Genomic DNA, 15,191 nt, shown 5'->3' on the forward strand with positions numbered 1-15,191 from the left:
CTCTCTCTCTCCCAGTAGATTCTTCATTTTATTTTTTTACCGTCTGTCAGCGCCGCTCGTCCACGTTCTTCACCGTTTTGTTCAGACAAAGCGTGAAAAAAAAAAGAGAGCTGGCGACAGCTCGCACGGCGACGGAACAGGAAGTGGCGGTGATAGCGAGGCAAAACAACCCCACCCCCTCCACCACCACCGCCGCCCCTGACATGAAATTTTTACACTGGCAGGCTGCCCTTGAAATATTGATTCGCTCACCGGCGCTCTTTTCCTTTTTCTCGCCCAAGTCCGTCTGTCTGTCTGTCTGTCTGTACCGCCCTGTGTGTGTGTGTGTGTGTGTGTGTTTGTGTGTGTGTGTGTGTGTGTTTGTGTGGCCTGTCAGATCCGATGAGCGCGCGCACGGCGAATATGAAAACAGTTGGCCCCCGCCTGCAGGTTTTTTGGCAGGAGACCACCATCCAGCTGGACCCCTAGACCCCCCTCCTCCACCTCTCGAACCCCCCCCCCCTCCCCTGCAACCAACTCGCTCGAGCGTGGCGCGTGCTAGCAAGCGAGCGAGCGCGGCCGCGCACGTCAGCCTCCATCAGCCGGCCGTCAGTCAGTGCGCGCGAGAGAGAGAGAGTGAGAGAGAGAGAGAGAGAGAGAGAGAGAGAGAGAGGGAGAGAGAGAGAGAGAGAGAGACGTCTAATAGGCCGAACGAATGCTGAAAACCCACCGACTGACTGAAATCCTCAAACAAAGGCTCCGGAAAAACGCGTTAAAATGACGATGGGCTAGTTGTGTTGAAACAAGCTGTGTAGTTATTATTTAGCAAAAAGAAAAAATATATATATATATATATATTTTATACAATGTAATTTTAGGTTTTTAAGGGTCTGTTTGTGTGGATGTGAAACCGGTGCAGTCTCACCTTCCACCACCACCCTGGTCCCTCACACTCACGGCTGATTAACAGTCCTGAAATGTGTTGGACGTCTCGTCAGGGCAGCGCGAGTCAGTGTGTGTGTGTGTGTGTGCGCGTGTGTGTGTGTGTGTGTGTGTGTCTGCCTGTCTGTAATTTCAGGGCAGCGTGATAAAGAAGGTGCCGCCATTCCAGCTGCGAGGAGACGGAAGAAGTCAAGATATGCACTCAGTCACACACGCGCACACGCGCACACACACACACACACACACACACACACACACACACACACACACACACACACACACACACACACAGAGCCGGAGGCAGGAGCGCAGGTGAGCATTAAGTCAGGCAGCAGCTCAGCAGATCACATCGGGCTGTGATATCTGCAGACAGGCAGACAGAGGAGGCCGGTCTGTACCTGCAGGCTCCCAGCAGCCCTCACCAGGAATTTCAGTCAACCCCCCCGTCCCACCTACACCTACACCGCCACCACCACCACCGCGACCCCACTCCCCACCGAACCCAGAAGACGATGATGGAGAGACAGGAAACAGGCGGGGTTTCCAGTTTGCCGGGTTTTTTTTTTGCGTCTGTTTTAAAGCCAGAGAAGCCTAAATATTCTAATTCTGTTTTCGGCCGACAGTCGCTGACAGTCGCTGACAGTCGCTCAGAGCGCGCTGCTTTTTTTTTTATTTTTCTGTTTTCTTGCCTTTTAAAAATTCCTCCACCCCCCCAGTTTAAATCTGCAGCATATAACAACGCAGCGCAGCTCAACACCTTCGAAAATACGCCTTTTTTATTGACTTTAAAACCTTTTTGTTTTCCAGCCGTCTGCAGCAGATTACGCCCCCCCCCCCCCCCTCTTACTTTTCTGCATCCACATTTGCAGTTTCCTCTGTAAACCGGGTCCTACTTGACAGTGCGGTTTTCGCACGCAAACCGCTTTGAGATTTCTTTCTTTCTTTCTTTCCTCCTCAGTTCAGTCCCCCCCCCCCACCCCCCCCGACTCCCCGACTCAGCCTCAACAGTGAAGTGACGTAGTGCTGCAGCGAAAGACAAGAGCAGCGCTAAAGGGGAGGGGCCTCGTTTTCACCGCAACGTTTGACCTCAATTTTTTTATTTGTGCGACTTTGTCTCCTGTTTTTTATTTTCTTTTATTTATTTATTTATTTTCACGCTGGTGGTTTCAGTCGCGCAGCCGCGGAAACGAGCCTCGGATCACAAACTCAAAGTTTGCTTTCTGCACGCCGTCGAAGATTTTGTTTGCTTTTCTCATTTTTTTTCTCTCGTACCCCCCCCCCCCCCAAACCCCTCCCGTCACCTCTCCCCCACCCGCCCGACATTCAAAGCGAGCTCCACATATTTGCCGCTTATCAGCTCCGGGGGGCCCCCGGAACGGCGATTAGAATTGTTCCCGGGTTTTCTGCTGACGTCGTGGCTCTGGCTCTGAAAACCCCCGGCAGCGCAGTCGGGCCGCACCGGTTCCCTCCCTCCGTCCGTCCTCGTCCCCAGAACCGACGCCTGCGCCTTTAAATATCGTCCACGCTCGCCGATAAAAGTTGCTCTCCACTTTTCTTTTTTCCCTCCCTCTCCTTTTAATTCCTTCCAAATCTCCTTATAGTGAGCCAGAAGGACGGAGTGAGGAAAAAAAAAAATCCCCTTAAAATTTTTACGAGTCCCCAACTCCGCACACGCACGCACACACGCACGCACACACACACACTTATCCAAAAAAATGATTCAGTGGTTAAATGTCAGAGCTGTCTGTGCCATTAAGGCCAGGCCGTTTGAAGAGAGGACACCCTTGCCCGTCCTCACTCCTCCCCTTCCCCCCTCCCCCCACTGTCTCTTCCTATTCCTCTCACTCTCCTCCTTCACCTCCCGCCGTCAGCCGGTGCGGCGGCCTGGTTGGAGGGCTGATGCGCAGGGCCTGTCACTCAGATTAGGGCCACCCTGTCAGCTCGGGGCCTTTCTCCCCCCCCCCCCCCCCCCCGCACCCTCCCTACTGCAGTCGCGAGCGAGGGATCTTTCTCTCCCCTCCCTCCCTCCAACTCACGTCCTCGTCCCGCGGCCAGCCAAGACCTTACAGAGCCGCCTTCCCTCCTTCTACGCTGTCACCCAGAATCGTCGTCCGGCAGAGCGGAAGTCAGCAGGGGGGCCGAGTTGGCGAGAGCCGTGCTCCTTCGGTCCGAAGTTATCTTTTATTTTTTTTTTGGGGGGGGGGGTCATGATTTTTGTACTCTACTAGCTTTAACTTTAGCGCTAGTTTCCCTTCGATCAGAGACTTTCGAGAAACTTTCATCCAAAGTCCTTCCTTCTGCGTCGACCTCACCCATCTCACTGACATCATTTGGTTATTAGTTGCCGTTTCTCAGCCCCACTTCCTGCTGCATTACACACTTGTGGCGCTCGCCAGCTTTGTGGGGGACGCAGTTTATGGTCAAGCCAACGTACGCCGGAGATTAGCTTGCGACTTTAATATGAAGGCGGTCGTACGTCTTGTTTGCTCCCACATAAAATGACAGGTCGGGCCGGGATATTTTTTAATGTGGTTTTAATACCACACTCACTCAATAAATAGTAGCTATCGGCCGCAGGGCGGTGAGAGTTTTCAATGGCATGTGCGTGAAAAGGATGCGACTACTAGCGCCGCACTGACTCATTTCTGATCCTCCCACCCCCCCCAAAAAAAGCCCCTCCGCCTTTGTTTATCGCTCATCGCCATCTTGAGTCACCATCTCGCGGCGGCTAACTGTCGCAGCAGTTCCGCTAGCCTTCTTTGTTATTGCGCTTCTCGAAAAAAAAAAAATCCTCTGTTGTTTTTTTTTTTTGCTCCTCCCGATGACAAACAATGATTCAGCAGTGCGTAATAACAACCGCCGCCGGAGCCCGGATTTGCGGACGGCCTCTTTTACTGGTACAAGTGCGTAAGAGGGACGGCCGCAGCTGCAGTGCCACATCATAATGGGAGGAGAGAGAGAGAGCGAGAGAGAGAGAGAGAGAGAGAGAAGAAAAAAACAGGTTGAACTGAATGAGTCGACAGTTTAAAATGCCCCCGCCCCCCCCCCCCGCCCCCCCCCCCCCCAGGTGCACGCTGCTCTCTGGAAGCCGCCCAGCTGCCTCCGCCCAGCTACTGATTTCAGTCAAACCTCAATAAGCCCACAAGTTTCAAGATGACCGTCAGCCTCCCCCAGCTGGAAGCGGCTCCGCTCTTCCGCTCTGACTTGGTCTCAGCCCTCACGATGACCGAGTATGTCTAGTAAATACATTATTGAAATTATTGAGTTGAATGTCTTGCAAATTAAATACAGAAATATACAATTTTTTTCCCAATAAATTTTAACATCTAGATTAATTTATTTAAAAACTTGAAACTGCGCTACGCTAAAGTGCCCTAGAAGCAGTCAGAAAAAGAGGAGGATGGGGAAACTAGTGGCGGCAGATCACACAAGTTATCAGAGCTTAAAAGAAGGAAGATTGCAGGTGAGTGTTTGTTTAGGCAGCATGTCTTGATTGCAGGATGTGAACTCCCGACTGTTGCATTTTCACTTGATGTGCGTGCGCCTACATTTTTTTCCATACTGTTATCGTGCGACGTGCCTGGATGTCAGAAATAGCCTCGCAGTCGTCGTCGTCGTCGTCGTCAGAAGCTCACGACTCTTTCAACGTCCTTGCCGCTCAGACGAGAGCAAAAGAGCGCTAGAAGGTGTTTTTTTTTTAGCCGCCCACGGAGAAGCCTCGCTCGCCCCTCGCTCGCCCCTCGCTCGCCTCTCTAAGCAGCAGACTGTCACCCCCGGTCACCATCAGGTCCCTGTTTGCCCCAGTGAACATTCAACGCTGTCGGTGAGTTTTAGCTAATTGGAAAAACCATCGACCGTTGATTGTACCCCGTGGCGAGCCCCTGCAACTCCCCCCCCCCACCACCACCACCACCCAGCGTCCGCAGTGAGAGAGAGGCCCCGGCCGGTGAGCGCTCAAACGTTGGCGGAGAAAGCGCTTTTTTTGTTTATCAAACAAACAAGAAGAAGAAGAAAAGGAAGGAAGGAAGAAGACGCTTCCGTCGCCCGAACCCGCAGCAAAAAGGTCACAATCAACATTCATTGCTGTCGGTGGGTTTAACTGTGTGGAAGAGCTCACTGAACGATGAATGCAACTGTGTCCCAGATTTCATCGCAACGTCAGACGTAGACGCCGGTGGACGCCATTGTGCGGTACTCCTCCCGAAACCCCCCCGTCCCCCGTCCCCCGTCCCCCTCCCCCCGAGGCACCGATAGGCGGCTCAGGTTGCATCGTTATCACACTCGGCTAATGCGGCGGGTGAGGGGGTGGGGGGGTGAGATCTGGTAGAAAACGACCTTTAAGAGAAATATTACGTGTGTGTGTGTGTGTGTGTGTGTGTGTGTGTGTGTGTGTGTGTGCGCGCCGTGCTCGCATTGCTTCAGATGTAAGATTTCGATGCGATTTGAAGAATAAACAGCGCGGATGTGTTGTCCACCATTTTGAATTTCGAAGGAGCCGCACACATGTTTGCGATTTATATGAAGTGTATTGACGGTTACAATGTTTTGGTTGGACAATGTATCCAATTTTGATGTATTTTTTGGGGGGGAATAAAAGGTTGTTTCTCATTTTAATCTTCTCTGTGTTTTTGTCATTTCTCTTTAATGCGGTTAGAGAAAATATTAAAGTGATGAATGATCATATAAAATAAATGACCTTTGGCAGAGCCCCTTAGAATTAACAACAGGTCAGGTTTTAGAACAATAGAAGTGATTTAACGCAAACGCAAATTATCTCAACATTCGGTGCCACTTATTTTGGTACTGACGTGTAATTTACTGATGCAATTTTTAGAATATTTGAAGACTGAAAAATAAAGTGACTAGCCATTAAAATACAAATTGGAAACAAGTCGACAAATTATTTAGAGTAGTTTAAATTTTGGATTGTAGTAAAAATGTATTATTTATCAATACGTGAACATGTGGGAACTGATTTCCAACAAACATCTTTAAACCAAGGCCATATTCATTATTATTATTATTTATTTACTTATCGTGCAGTACTGCAAATAAAGATTATAGTAATCGTCTGTATTTTACTTTAACATGAATAAGGGCTTCACACTTTTATCAAAGACCTAATTTTGGAATTATATTAAAGTCTAAATATTTTTAATTTACTCACACAAAGAGGTTGTCTCAGGCTCACGTGTATTTTTAAATTCACTGTGGGGAAGTATGAAATTTATGTAAATTTAACAAAATCTGTTCACCATTGTAAGCATTGTTAATGGAATTCATTCGTTGTATGGGGAAAAGTACAAAAAAACAGGCATAGGCAGCGCAGTCGCACGGGATAAAAAACATTTGGGTTTATTTCATCATAATTATTTTCTCTTTCATAAAACCTATTTACTGGACTGACTGAGAAATGTATTAAAATGGATTACGAAACTAAAGATTTGGTGAGATCACTAAAAAACACAAAAGCAGTAGAACAGCTTCATGGTGTATCAAGAAATTAAAACTTTCTTTCCACTATTATAATTAAATAAACATAGAATTTAAATGTATAATTCCGTCACATTAAACAGTGGCCTGTAAGTGTAAAAAAAAACCCTGCAATATCAGCTTCGACAGTAACAGGAAGAGAAAATTCACATTTGGCAGAGGCCGTTAGTGCACGTGCACAACCCGCGAGCCTGGCGAAGGAAATTAATACCTCGTCTATCCACTAGAGGGACACAGCCGCACAATAAGGAACCAAACGGTGACAAACAAGTCACATCTGTTTGAATTATGTTTTACTAAATTTACAATATTACAAAAGTAAAAAACGATAAAGCATGTCTTACACACATGGAAGAATTATAAGATGCAGTGGCTCACATTTACACATCTGAGAACAAACAATTTCCAGGTATGAAAAACAACATCTATCCTCTCTTGTAATTATTAAACAAAGGAATTTCAATTTGGCATTATTACTATTTTTAATTGTGATTGTTTTCCAGAGGCCTGATGCTTCGACAATTACCTAGTTAAAAGAATAAAGTTTCTTTAAAAAAAAAAAAAAAAAAAGCACTCTAAACAATTTAATTTCTCATGGAATTTTTTTTTTTTCAACAGCGATAATAATAGCGCAACAAATCATTTAAACCTCACATGTAAACAATGTCTGTCTCAGACAGAAAGGGGAATTGTTTGCTGCTACCTGGAGTCAAACCACATTTAATCATTGGCATTAACTGGTAAAAAAAAACAAAATCTAAAAATTCATTACCACAATTATTTCTGACCAATAAAAAAAAATTGAAGGTCCCGACTGCGCACAGAAACTTTGTTTTACATCTTTAGCACAATTAAATTATCAATTGTTCTGGGCATGATCGGTGATATTTATGAACATTTTTATTTTCTATTTTTTTCATGACAACTGAAAATTAGTTTCCTCCCACGCTGACGCTTCAAATGGAAAACAAGGCCGTTTGTGGCGTTGTACAGTTTGTGGTTAATTTGCTGAGGTCGCACCGTAGCGTTGCGCGATAAAAATATCGAGCCTGCGACACATTTCATGAAAGAAAGACGAAGGTTCCTAGAACTAGTGGTACGTCACCCTGTTTGCAGCGGTGCTGCTGCTGCTGCTGCAGCTGCAGCTCCCACTCAGAATCACTAGTCTCTGATGTCTAAAGGTCTGAGCTGTCGCTCACCTTCCGCCAGAAAGATCTGCATGGCGCGGTACAGCAAGTGCACGCCGAGCTCGCGCTTCTTCTTCACGGGCCAGTTGGAGACGACCCCGTAAAAGTCCCCCCGCTTCTGATTTGTGAGCATCTTCAAGCCTGGACGGATATAAACGGTACAAGCACATTTTAGCTCGACGACCACACCGCCTCGGACTCAGTGATGACGAGAAGGATCGCGGGCCGCGTTAGAAAAACCCCGCTGACTGACGCCGGGCAGGATGTTGCATCAGTTCGCGCGACGCGTGTGTAAAAAAAAGCCACGCGTAGGCCACAGCGGTCGGCCGTGACCTTCAGCGGCCTGAAGTCTGACACTGGTGACAGGAGGAAGACGACTATGCTAATTAATACACGGGTGGACTGAAGCAAAAGGAACGAGGTGAAAATCTCATTAGCTGCGTTTCCGTTACAGTTTTTCACAAGATGAAAGCGACAAAGTACAATTGCGATGTGCAGGCGTTTCCATTGAATGGTGTGAAGCACAGCCGTAATCCTTGTGAAATCCCGTCTCGTGAGTGCCCACTTTGAAGAGGATGGAGGTACGAAACACTTTGTGATAAATGCGCATTTCAATGTTGTTTGCTGTCAAGAATGGCTGTTAAATGTTTCTCTTTTATCACTTGTAAAAAATAATCTGTCTCTTCCTCCGTCCAAACACAACGCGCCATTCACTTGAAGTGAACTGCTCACGTGACCCCCGTATGTCACATCTGGTGAAGTGTAAATGCGATTTCCATCACCCTTTTGCCATATACCTCTGTATGGGTACGTCTGAAAAACCACCTCATGAGAGCGTAAAAACCTTTTAGCGACATTTGAGAGTTTTTTTTTGAATTTCAGGCATTTCCATTATTGCGATATTTAGGTTTTGCGCAATTCTAGGGGTGATGGAAACACAGCCATTCTCATCAAACATCGCTTCCCTTTTGTTCGTACAGAATGAACACAATCCAATGTGTAACTGTGCGGGGAAATTTGGGCAAAAATGGTCAACGACTGAGTGCAGCAAAATAAATTAAAGAAAAACCTTGACATATCATTTTATGTCTGCATTTGTGTCTTGATAGTTTTCATCATGCATTTTAGACAATGTTTTGTGCTTTCATTTCAGCAGGCTTACATTATTGAAATAGGTGCTTTCCTTGTTTAAATGACAAGGAGCCTGACTGACTCATCTCGTCACACTGCAGTCTGCACCTCTGAACCTCTGACCCGGCGCCACGCACCGAGCCGCCGCACTCTGAGGTCGCGAGGTCAGAGGCCTTTCTAAGAGGTGGCTCCCAAACTGCGGAACCACCCCTCCTTTGTAATTACGTCGCTTTGACTCTGTGGTTGCCTTCAAAAAGGCAGCCGAGGGTCCCAGTAATCATCGCTTGGCACTTTGACGGTTGTCTTTTTCATTCCCACTCCCCCAGATTAGTTTTTTTTTTTTGCTGCGGTTGAGATTTTTTAATAATCCGAAAGCGGTACCCTCCCCAAGATGAGATGTACTCACCGATGGCCTCCACCATGCAGGCCTCCCTGGTGTACGCCTCCACTGGGATGACATTCTGGAAACAGTGCAGGGAGACGACTCCCTGTCCGGCGCCCCAAACCTGAAGAATGTGTTGCACTTTGGGGCACAACGTCTGGAACACGGCAAGAGAGAGATGCGTTAAAAAGAGAAGTTAAAAAAAAAAAGAAAGAAAATCAGCGTGTGCGACTTTACTTTGGAGGTTTTCTCTCCTCTGTGGTACTCCAAGGCCTCGTAAAGATGGCGGTAGGGGCGGGAACGTTTGCCTTTGCCCACATAAAATATGGCGTGAGTAAATGTCTGGAAGCACTCCTGTGGGGTCATGGTGTGGCTGCGGAATGGCAGGTTGTTCGTCACTCTGGAGGAGGGGGGGAAGAAAAAAAAGGAATTTCATTTTTCACGTAGCGAAGGTGAACGGTGTTGATCATCCGCTACATCCAGACTTCTCCAAACTGTATCGGAACAATCAAGGCTGACGCCGAAAGAGTGAGCGCAGGTCAGTGAGAAGCTTCTAGAGGATCTTGAGAGTGTAACTATGTGGCTTTTAATAGTGTGATAGGCAACACCAGAAATACAAAGAGGGAGAAGAGAAAAAAAAAACTAAGCATGTGGGTGAAAGCGGAGACCTCGGGTCCAGCAGCAGGTAGTTGAAGCTGGACTTGATGTTGCCCTCCCTCCACTTCCTGTTTTGGTCCGGCTGGTCGAACTGCTGACACAGGGCCTGCTCGTCAGCCTGGCACTCGGGAAGCACAAAGGTCTGCAAGGCGCGACACAGCTCCGGACTGAAACCCCAATCTGGAGGAGCAAGGTTTTTCCCAAAGCGAAAAAAATTAAACAGTGTTTTAGCGAGTCTCATTAATTCAGTGGTTCTAATCGAATCCACTCAGAGAGCAACGTCGGCTTCAATCACTTCAACAATGCTGGTGAGTTTGAAAATGAATGAGTGCAATTTTCTGATTTCAAGGCTACTTTATCGTCGGCTAAATGTTTCAAAGCTTCAGAGGACAGAGACGACTTGCAGCCGAAACAAAATTATAAAAATATATAATATAATTTCTGTGCTATTCATCTTTCAAAACACCACCCGCCACATCTACTGCCCATATTAAGAATTGTCATTGCAAAACTTAACTGATTTTTCGATAAATAAATTAATAAATAAGCAAAACTTATATGATAGATAGATAGATAGATAGATAGATAGATAGATAGATAGATAGATAGATAGATAGATATATAGATAGATAGATGTAGTATGCCTAAAAATGTTAGAAATACTATTTCGAATAAAGAATAAAAACCTTCCACACAGCATTCAAAGTTTTTTTTAAATTGAGAGAAAATAAATATGCTTAGAGGGTTGAGTGTGAAAATGATTGAAATGTGATATAATTAAGAATAATTTCAAGCACATTTTCTTTTGTTGTGTTTTTTTGTTCTTTGTATTACTGATATTCTGGTTAATCTCAGGGATTGTACAGGACAGGCAAAAATAGGATTCGGCTTCAACCCCCTAATTTCTTCGTTTAGAGAGTTGGCTTTTTTTTTGTTGTCGTGAGAGAATATATTGTGCAAATTTGTTCGTAAGGTTTCTTTTTCTTTTCTTTTTTTGTCATTTGATTGCACACGATTTCAGTCTCGCACATTGTTAATGAAAAACTTTTCATTCGTTCATTCATTCATTCATTCATTCATTCATAATGCCTCACTTGTTTGTGATTGGTCCGAGTCCTTCCGATGATGCGGCGACTGGGACCTGGACTCCTTCAACAGGCGGCAAAGCCTGCGCATGTAGGTGGGCCTGGTGCGGCTGCTGATGGGTCCCGGGCTCTCGCCCAGCTCCACGAGCCGCAGCCGGAGCTCCTTGTCCGTTATCCCTTTGGTCTCCGGGGACGAGACCTCGCTGGCCGTGTCCTTCCGCGGAGGCTTCTGGTTCTCCTTCTCCCTGCTGGCCGTCACGCCGCCCTGCGTGGATCTCCAGTCGTAGATGACGGTTTCCTCGCTGCCGCTGCTGGTCGACGACATGCTGGAGCTGAGGGAGGAGTTGGTGGTGGGCGGGACGTGGGTCTCGACCAGCTTGTGGCCCTGCTCCGTGTCGGTGTAGAGGTACTGCACCGGCTCGTCCGCCTCCACCATCAGCGGGCGCCCCCCGGGGGTGTAGGACAGGCGGGCCGGGTCCTGGGGCCAGTGGAGGCCCGACAGGCGGCTTATGCTGTACCTGGGCGTGCACCCGGTTCCCGGCGTGCATGGGAAGTCGTAGTCCCCGCTGGATCTGGTCGGGGAGAAGCAGCTGGAGGTGGACGAGGACGACACAGACTCCGGCTGAGAACTCAAGTCCTCGGAGATCCAGGCGTCCGGCGCACCGTCGCTGGAGGAACCTTTGGCGTTTCCCCTGGACGCCGCCTCGTCCGAACTTGTAAGGTCGTCCGTTAGAAAATCCTCCGGCAGATTGTGGCTCTGCATGGCCTTTATGACCTGCGCTAGGTTCCTCTCATAAGCGTCCGCCGAGGACTCCTGCCTGTTCTCTAGCAGGACCGTGTCGGATAGAGTTTGCGAGTCCGCAGTCGCGCTCTTGGGGAGGATGAGGGTGTCGTCTTGGCTGGCGCTGGCAGTAGACCCGGCTTCGAGGGTGCTGGACTGCGTGTCCTGGCTGCTGGCAGGCAGAGCCTCACCCTCTGAAAGGCTCGCAGAGTTAGAGGTCGTGTAAGAGGGCGTGCGCGGAGCACTGTAACAGCTCTCTTTGCTTTGGGATCTGGGCGTTTGGCGGCGTGTTCGGACCGGTGTGGGAAGGGTCTCTTCGAACAGACAGGACGTCAGGTGGAGGCTCTCCGGCGTCCTGCTGGTCCTCAAGGAGCAGCGACTCTGCCTGGAACGAGTCCTGGGCGTCACGAAGGGACTCGGCGTGAACGTCCAGTCAAAGCCGTCCCCCTCGGCGGCTCTATCAGCCGGCTGGTCAAACCCGGTGCTGCTGGGCAATGTGTCCACCGCGGAAGATGTGACACCCTCTCCGGACGGCTGGTTGAGCTCAGAAGTCAGAGTTTCGCGTTTGGAACCCATCGAGTGCTGTGTTGCAACTTTTGCTTTAAAATCACTGAGCGAATGGAGAGCTTCATCCCCTCCAACAGGAAGTGAAAGATGTCTGGGGTGGACAGACACATTCAGAGCACTTTTGTAATGGTCGCTGTCGCAACTACTATACTGGCTACTACCAGACCCGCCGCCGCCGCTGCTGCTGCTGCTGCTGCCAACACGCAAACAGTCCGGCTGTTTGGTGTTGTGCACTTGAGCTTCTTCCACTTGCACCTCCTGCTTTTCATCATCGCTCTCAACCAAGGCGTAGTGGTAGACGGTTTTCTCCATGTCCTCCTCTGCGCTCTCACTGCTCTCCCGGCAAAAGGTGAAAACGTGATCTGGGGACGTGACGTCGATGCCCTGCTTCTGTGAAACGGCAACCATACGATCCGAGTGCAGGAAATCGGGGTATTCAGACACGTCGAAAGGCGGCTCGCTGCCACGAACACCCTGCTGTTTGGGGGAGTCTGGGCTGAAAACTGGGAAATATTCATCGACGTCTCGAAAGCTGACGCTCTTGCGTCTGCATCGAGTGGAAGGGAAGGCCGGGAGGGCGTCACCTCTGGAGGCAGGGGTTTGGCTGCCAGCGGCGGCAGCCAGTTTGTTTGTTTGGGATGCGAACGCACCGTCGTCGGCGCGCGGGTCTCGCTTCTCGATGCCTGGCACTGCAGCCGCAGGCAGCGCGGCAGACACGCGGGTGCTTGACAGAATGGACGCGCCCTCAGACGCCCACTGCGAGGTCGAGTCGTTCCACCTCTGTCGCCTCTCGAAGTCCACATCTGGAAGTCTGTCGTCACGTGATAGCCTGAGGCAGCTCGGTCTTCCATTGACCAAGGACGCGTTAAAAAATGACGAGCGCCTCGTGCTGCTCAGTGCGGCGTCGCCAAAATCGCTTATGATAGAGGAGTTGGATGCGAAGGTGCAGTCGGATTCTGGGTAGCTGGACGTGTCAGTTTGGCCAGAATACATGGCTGTGGAGAAGAAAGAAAACAAAGAGGCATAAAATAATCCTACAGATTCCACCAAACCAGAATCCAGCAAAAACTGCCAGAACAAACAGATGCAAGACATTTGATGTGCACATTATTTAACAGGTCAAAGGTGAAATAACCTCATGCCTTAAGTTCTGCTCAGTATCTTCACTTCTTGTTGCTATCTATTTTTTAACAAGAGACAAAAAACTAATTTTCAATATGAATGTTGGTTAGGTTAGTCAGTAGTTAAATGTATCCAAGCAAAGAAAAATAATAATAATAAAAAAAAAAGGTACTATAACAGTGAAAGATGAATTGTCGGGGTTTAGTAATAATTGCAGCACTAATGTGCAACATCAGTCTCGGTGTTGAAAAGTTTTCCTGAATACAAGTCATAGGTGTTCAAACAAATAGGTTTGTTTTTTAACGCCTTTTGAAAACTGCACAGACTGATTTCACTATCAAAACAAACATAAGTAGACTTTCTTACAGTATTGGTACTGAAGGACGGCATCCTCGTCCGTGTCCGCTGAGCTTCCCTGGTAGTCCTGAAGGAGCTGAGCACATTTCCGATTCTCCTCCTGTTCCGCAAGCTTCCCTGGTGTATTCCCTTCCTAAAAAACAAAACAAGCATTTCATAAAACACACGGTCATTTTTTTTAGAACCTGCGGATTATTCATCTATTTACCCTAACAGAGGAGACAACAGCTCTAAAATAAAGTTATACGATAGAACATAAAGCATTGAGGTGCAGTTAGTTTATGATGCCCTAGTTAGGACTTTTTAAAAGAAAACCTACATTATCTTTACTATTCGGATTCCCTCCATGCATCAAGAGTAGCTTGAGATTTTGATAGCATCCCCACAGGGCAGCGATGTGAACAGGAGTCAGGCCCTCAGATGATCTGGGAGAAATGAAAAAAAACAAAACAAAACAAAATGTAGATTATGATCAAAAGGAAAGCTTTGTCCTGTGGCAACCCTTGTTTGTTAGATACAGGATAAATAGGTGGCTTTTCTGTCCATGACGTTAAACCTACTTGACGTTAGGGTCCGCTCCGAATTGCAGCAATATCTTCAAGCAACGTGTGTTTTTCTCCGTTTCTTTGCCAGCTGCCAAGTGAATCGCAGCGACTCCGCTGTCGCCCACCAAGTCGGGACGCGCACTTTTGGAGAGAAGCAGCTGCACAGACCTGCCGAAATAAAAACATTTTAAAAAAGAATATTGTTAAACCACAAAATCAGACCGTGGTCCACAGTTTATCGCATCTTTCGTTACACGCGTAAGATACATCCGTTCCTCTTTACATGACACGTTGCAAAAAGGTGTAACACCTTAAAGTTGCAAAACAATGGCATATTCCTATTTGCTCATTTATTTGACCAGATTGAATCGATTAAAAATTAATAACGCGTTTTAAGTAGGCGGGCAAGACGTCCGCATGAAAAATCTGCCGTAGCGGGTTTTGGGGAAGGGGGCATGTCTGGGCATATTGTAAACAAAGGTTCTGAGCGTCACCTCGGTTCTCCATCGTTCACAGCTTTGCACAGTTGACTTTCGAGGCTCGAGGTCTTTCGTTCCATGACCGGCGTTTCTACGTTGATACTTTAACCACGAACATCGACAGAGTTATCTCGTATAAGCATGTCGTGCAGCGGGACGTTTGTTGAGCTTTTAACAGCGGCTAGCTTGCTAAGCTACAACATTCGCGTATCTGAAATTACGGCTAGAGTCAGTCAGCAGGCAGGCGACGAGTGGTAGAATCCGTAGTTTTATCACATATGAACGCAAAGAGAAGTCTATCATTCATATCGTTCATAGACGTAAGAAATTAGTTTGCTAATCTAACCCAGTTAAATTTCCCTCCAAGCACACAAACTGATATCCAATTGTTGGCAGCAACCGGAAGTCCCACCCCTACTTGTCTCCGATTGGAAATAATTTTCCTTTAGGCCAATGACGTTAAACTAAATGGAGCGGCACTTCA

General features: G+C 47.7%; 1 protein-coding gene across 1 annotated transcript; it reads right to left on the reverse strand.

The window, feature by feature from the left end:
• Positions 1-6,685: 6,685 nt before the first annotated feature.
• LOC142885852 (uncharacterized) lies at positions 6,686-15,113 on the reverse strand. Its single transcript, XM_076022587.1, has 9 exons — positions 14,723-15,113; positions 14,244-14,396; positions 14,003-14,108; positions 13,693-13,816; positions 10,866-13,199; positions 9,783-9,951; positions 9,352-9,514; positions 9,139-9,271; positions 6,686-7,742 (listed from the first exon to the last, which is right to left on the reverse strand). The coding sequence occupies exons 1-9, from the start codon at positions 14,785-14,787 to the stop codon at positions 7,576-7,578; spliced, it is 3,414 nt and encodes a 1,137-aa protein (XP_075878702.1). The 5' UTR covers positions 14,788-15,113; the 3' UTR covers positions 6,686-7,575.
• Positions 15,114-15,191: the final 78 nt, after the last annotated feature.

The sequence above is a fragment of the Nelusetta ayraudi genome, unplaced genomic scaffold, assembly GCF_046127955.1.
Source record: "Nelusetta ayraudi isolate G7.1 ecotype Tasmania unplaced genomic scaffold, CSIRO-AGI_Nayr_v1 ptg000013l, whole genome shotgun sequence".
Lineage (NCBI taxonomy): Eukaryota > Metazoa > Chordata > Actinopteri > Tetraodontiformes > Monacanthidae > Nelusetta > Nelusetta ayraudi.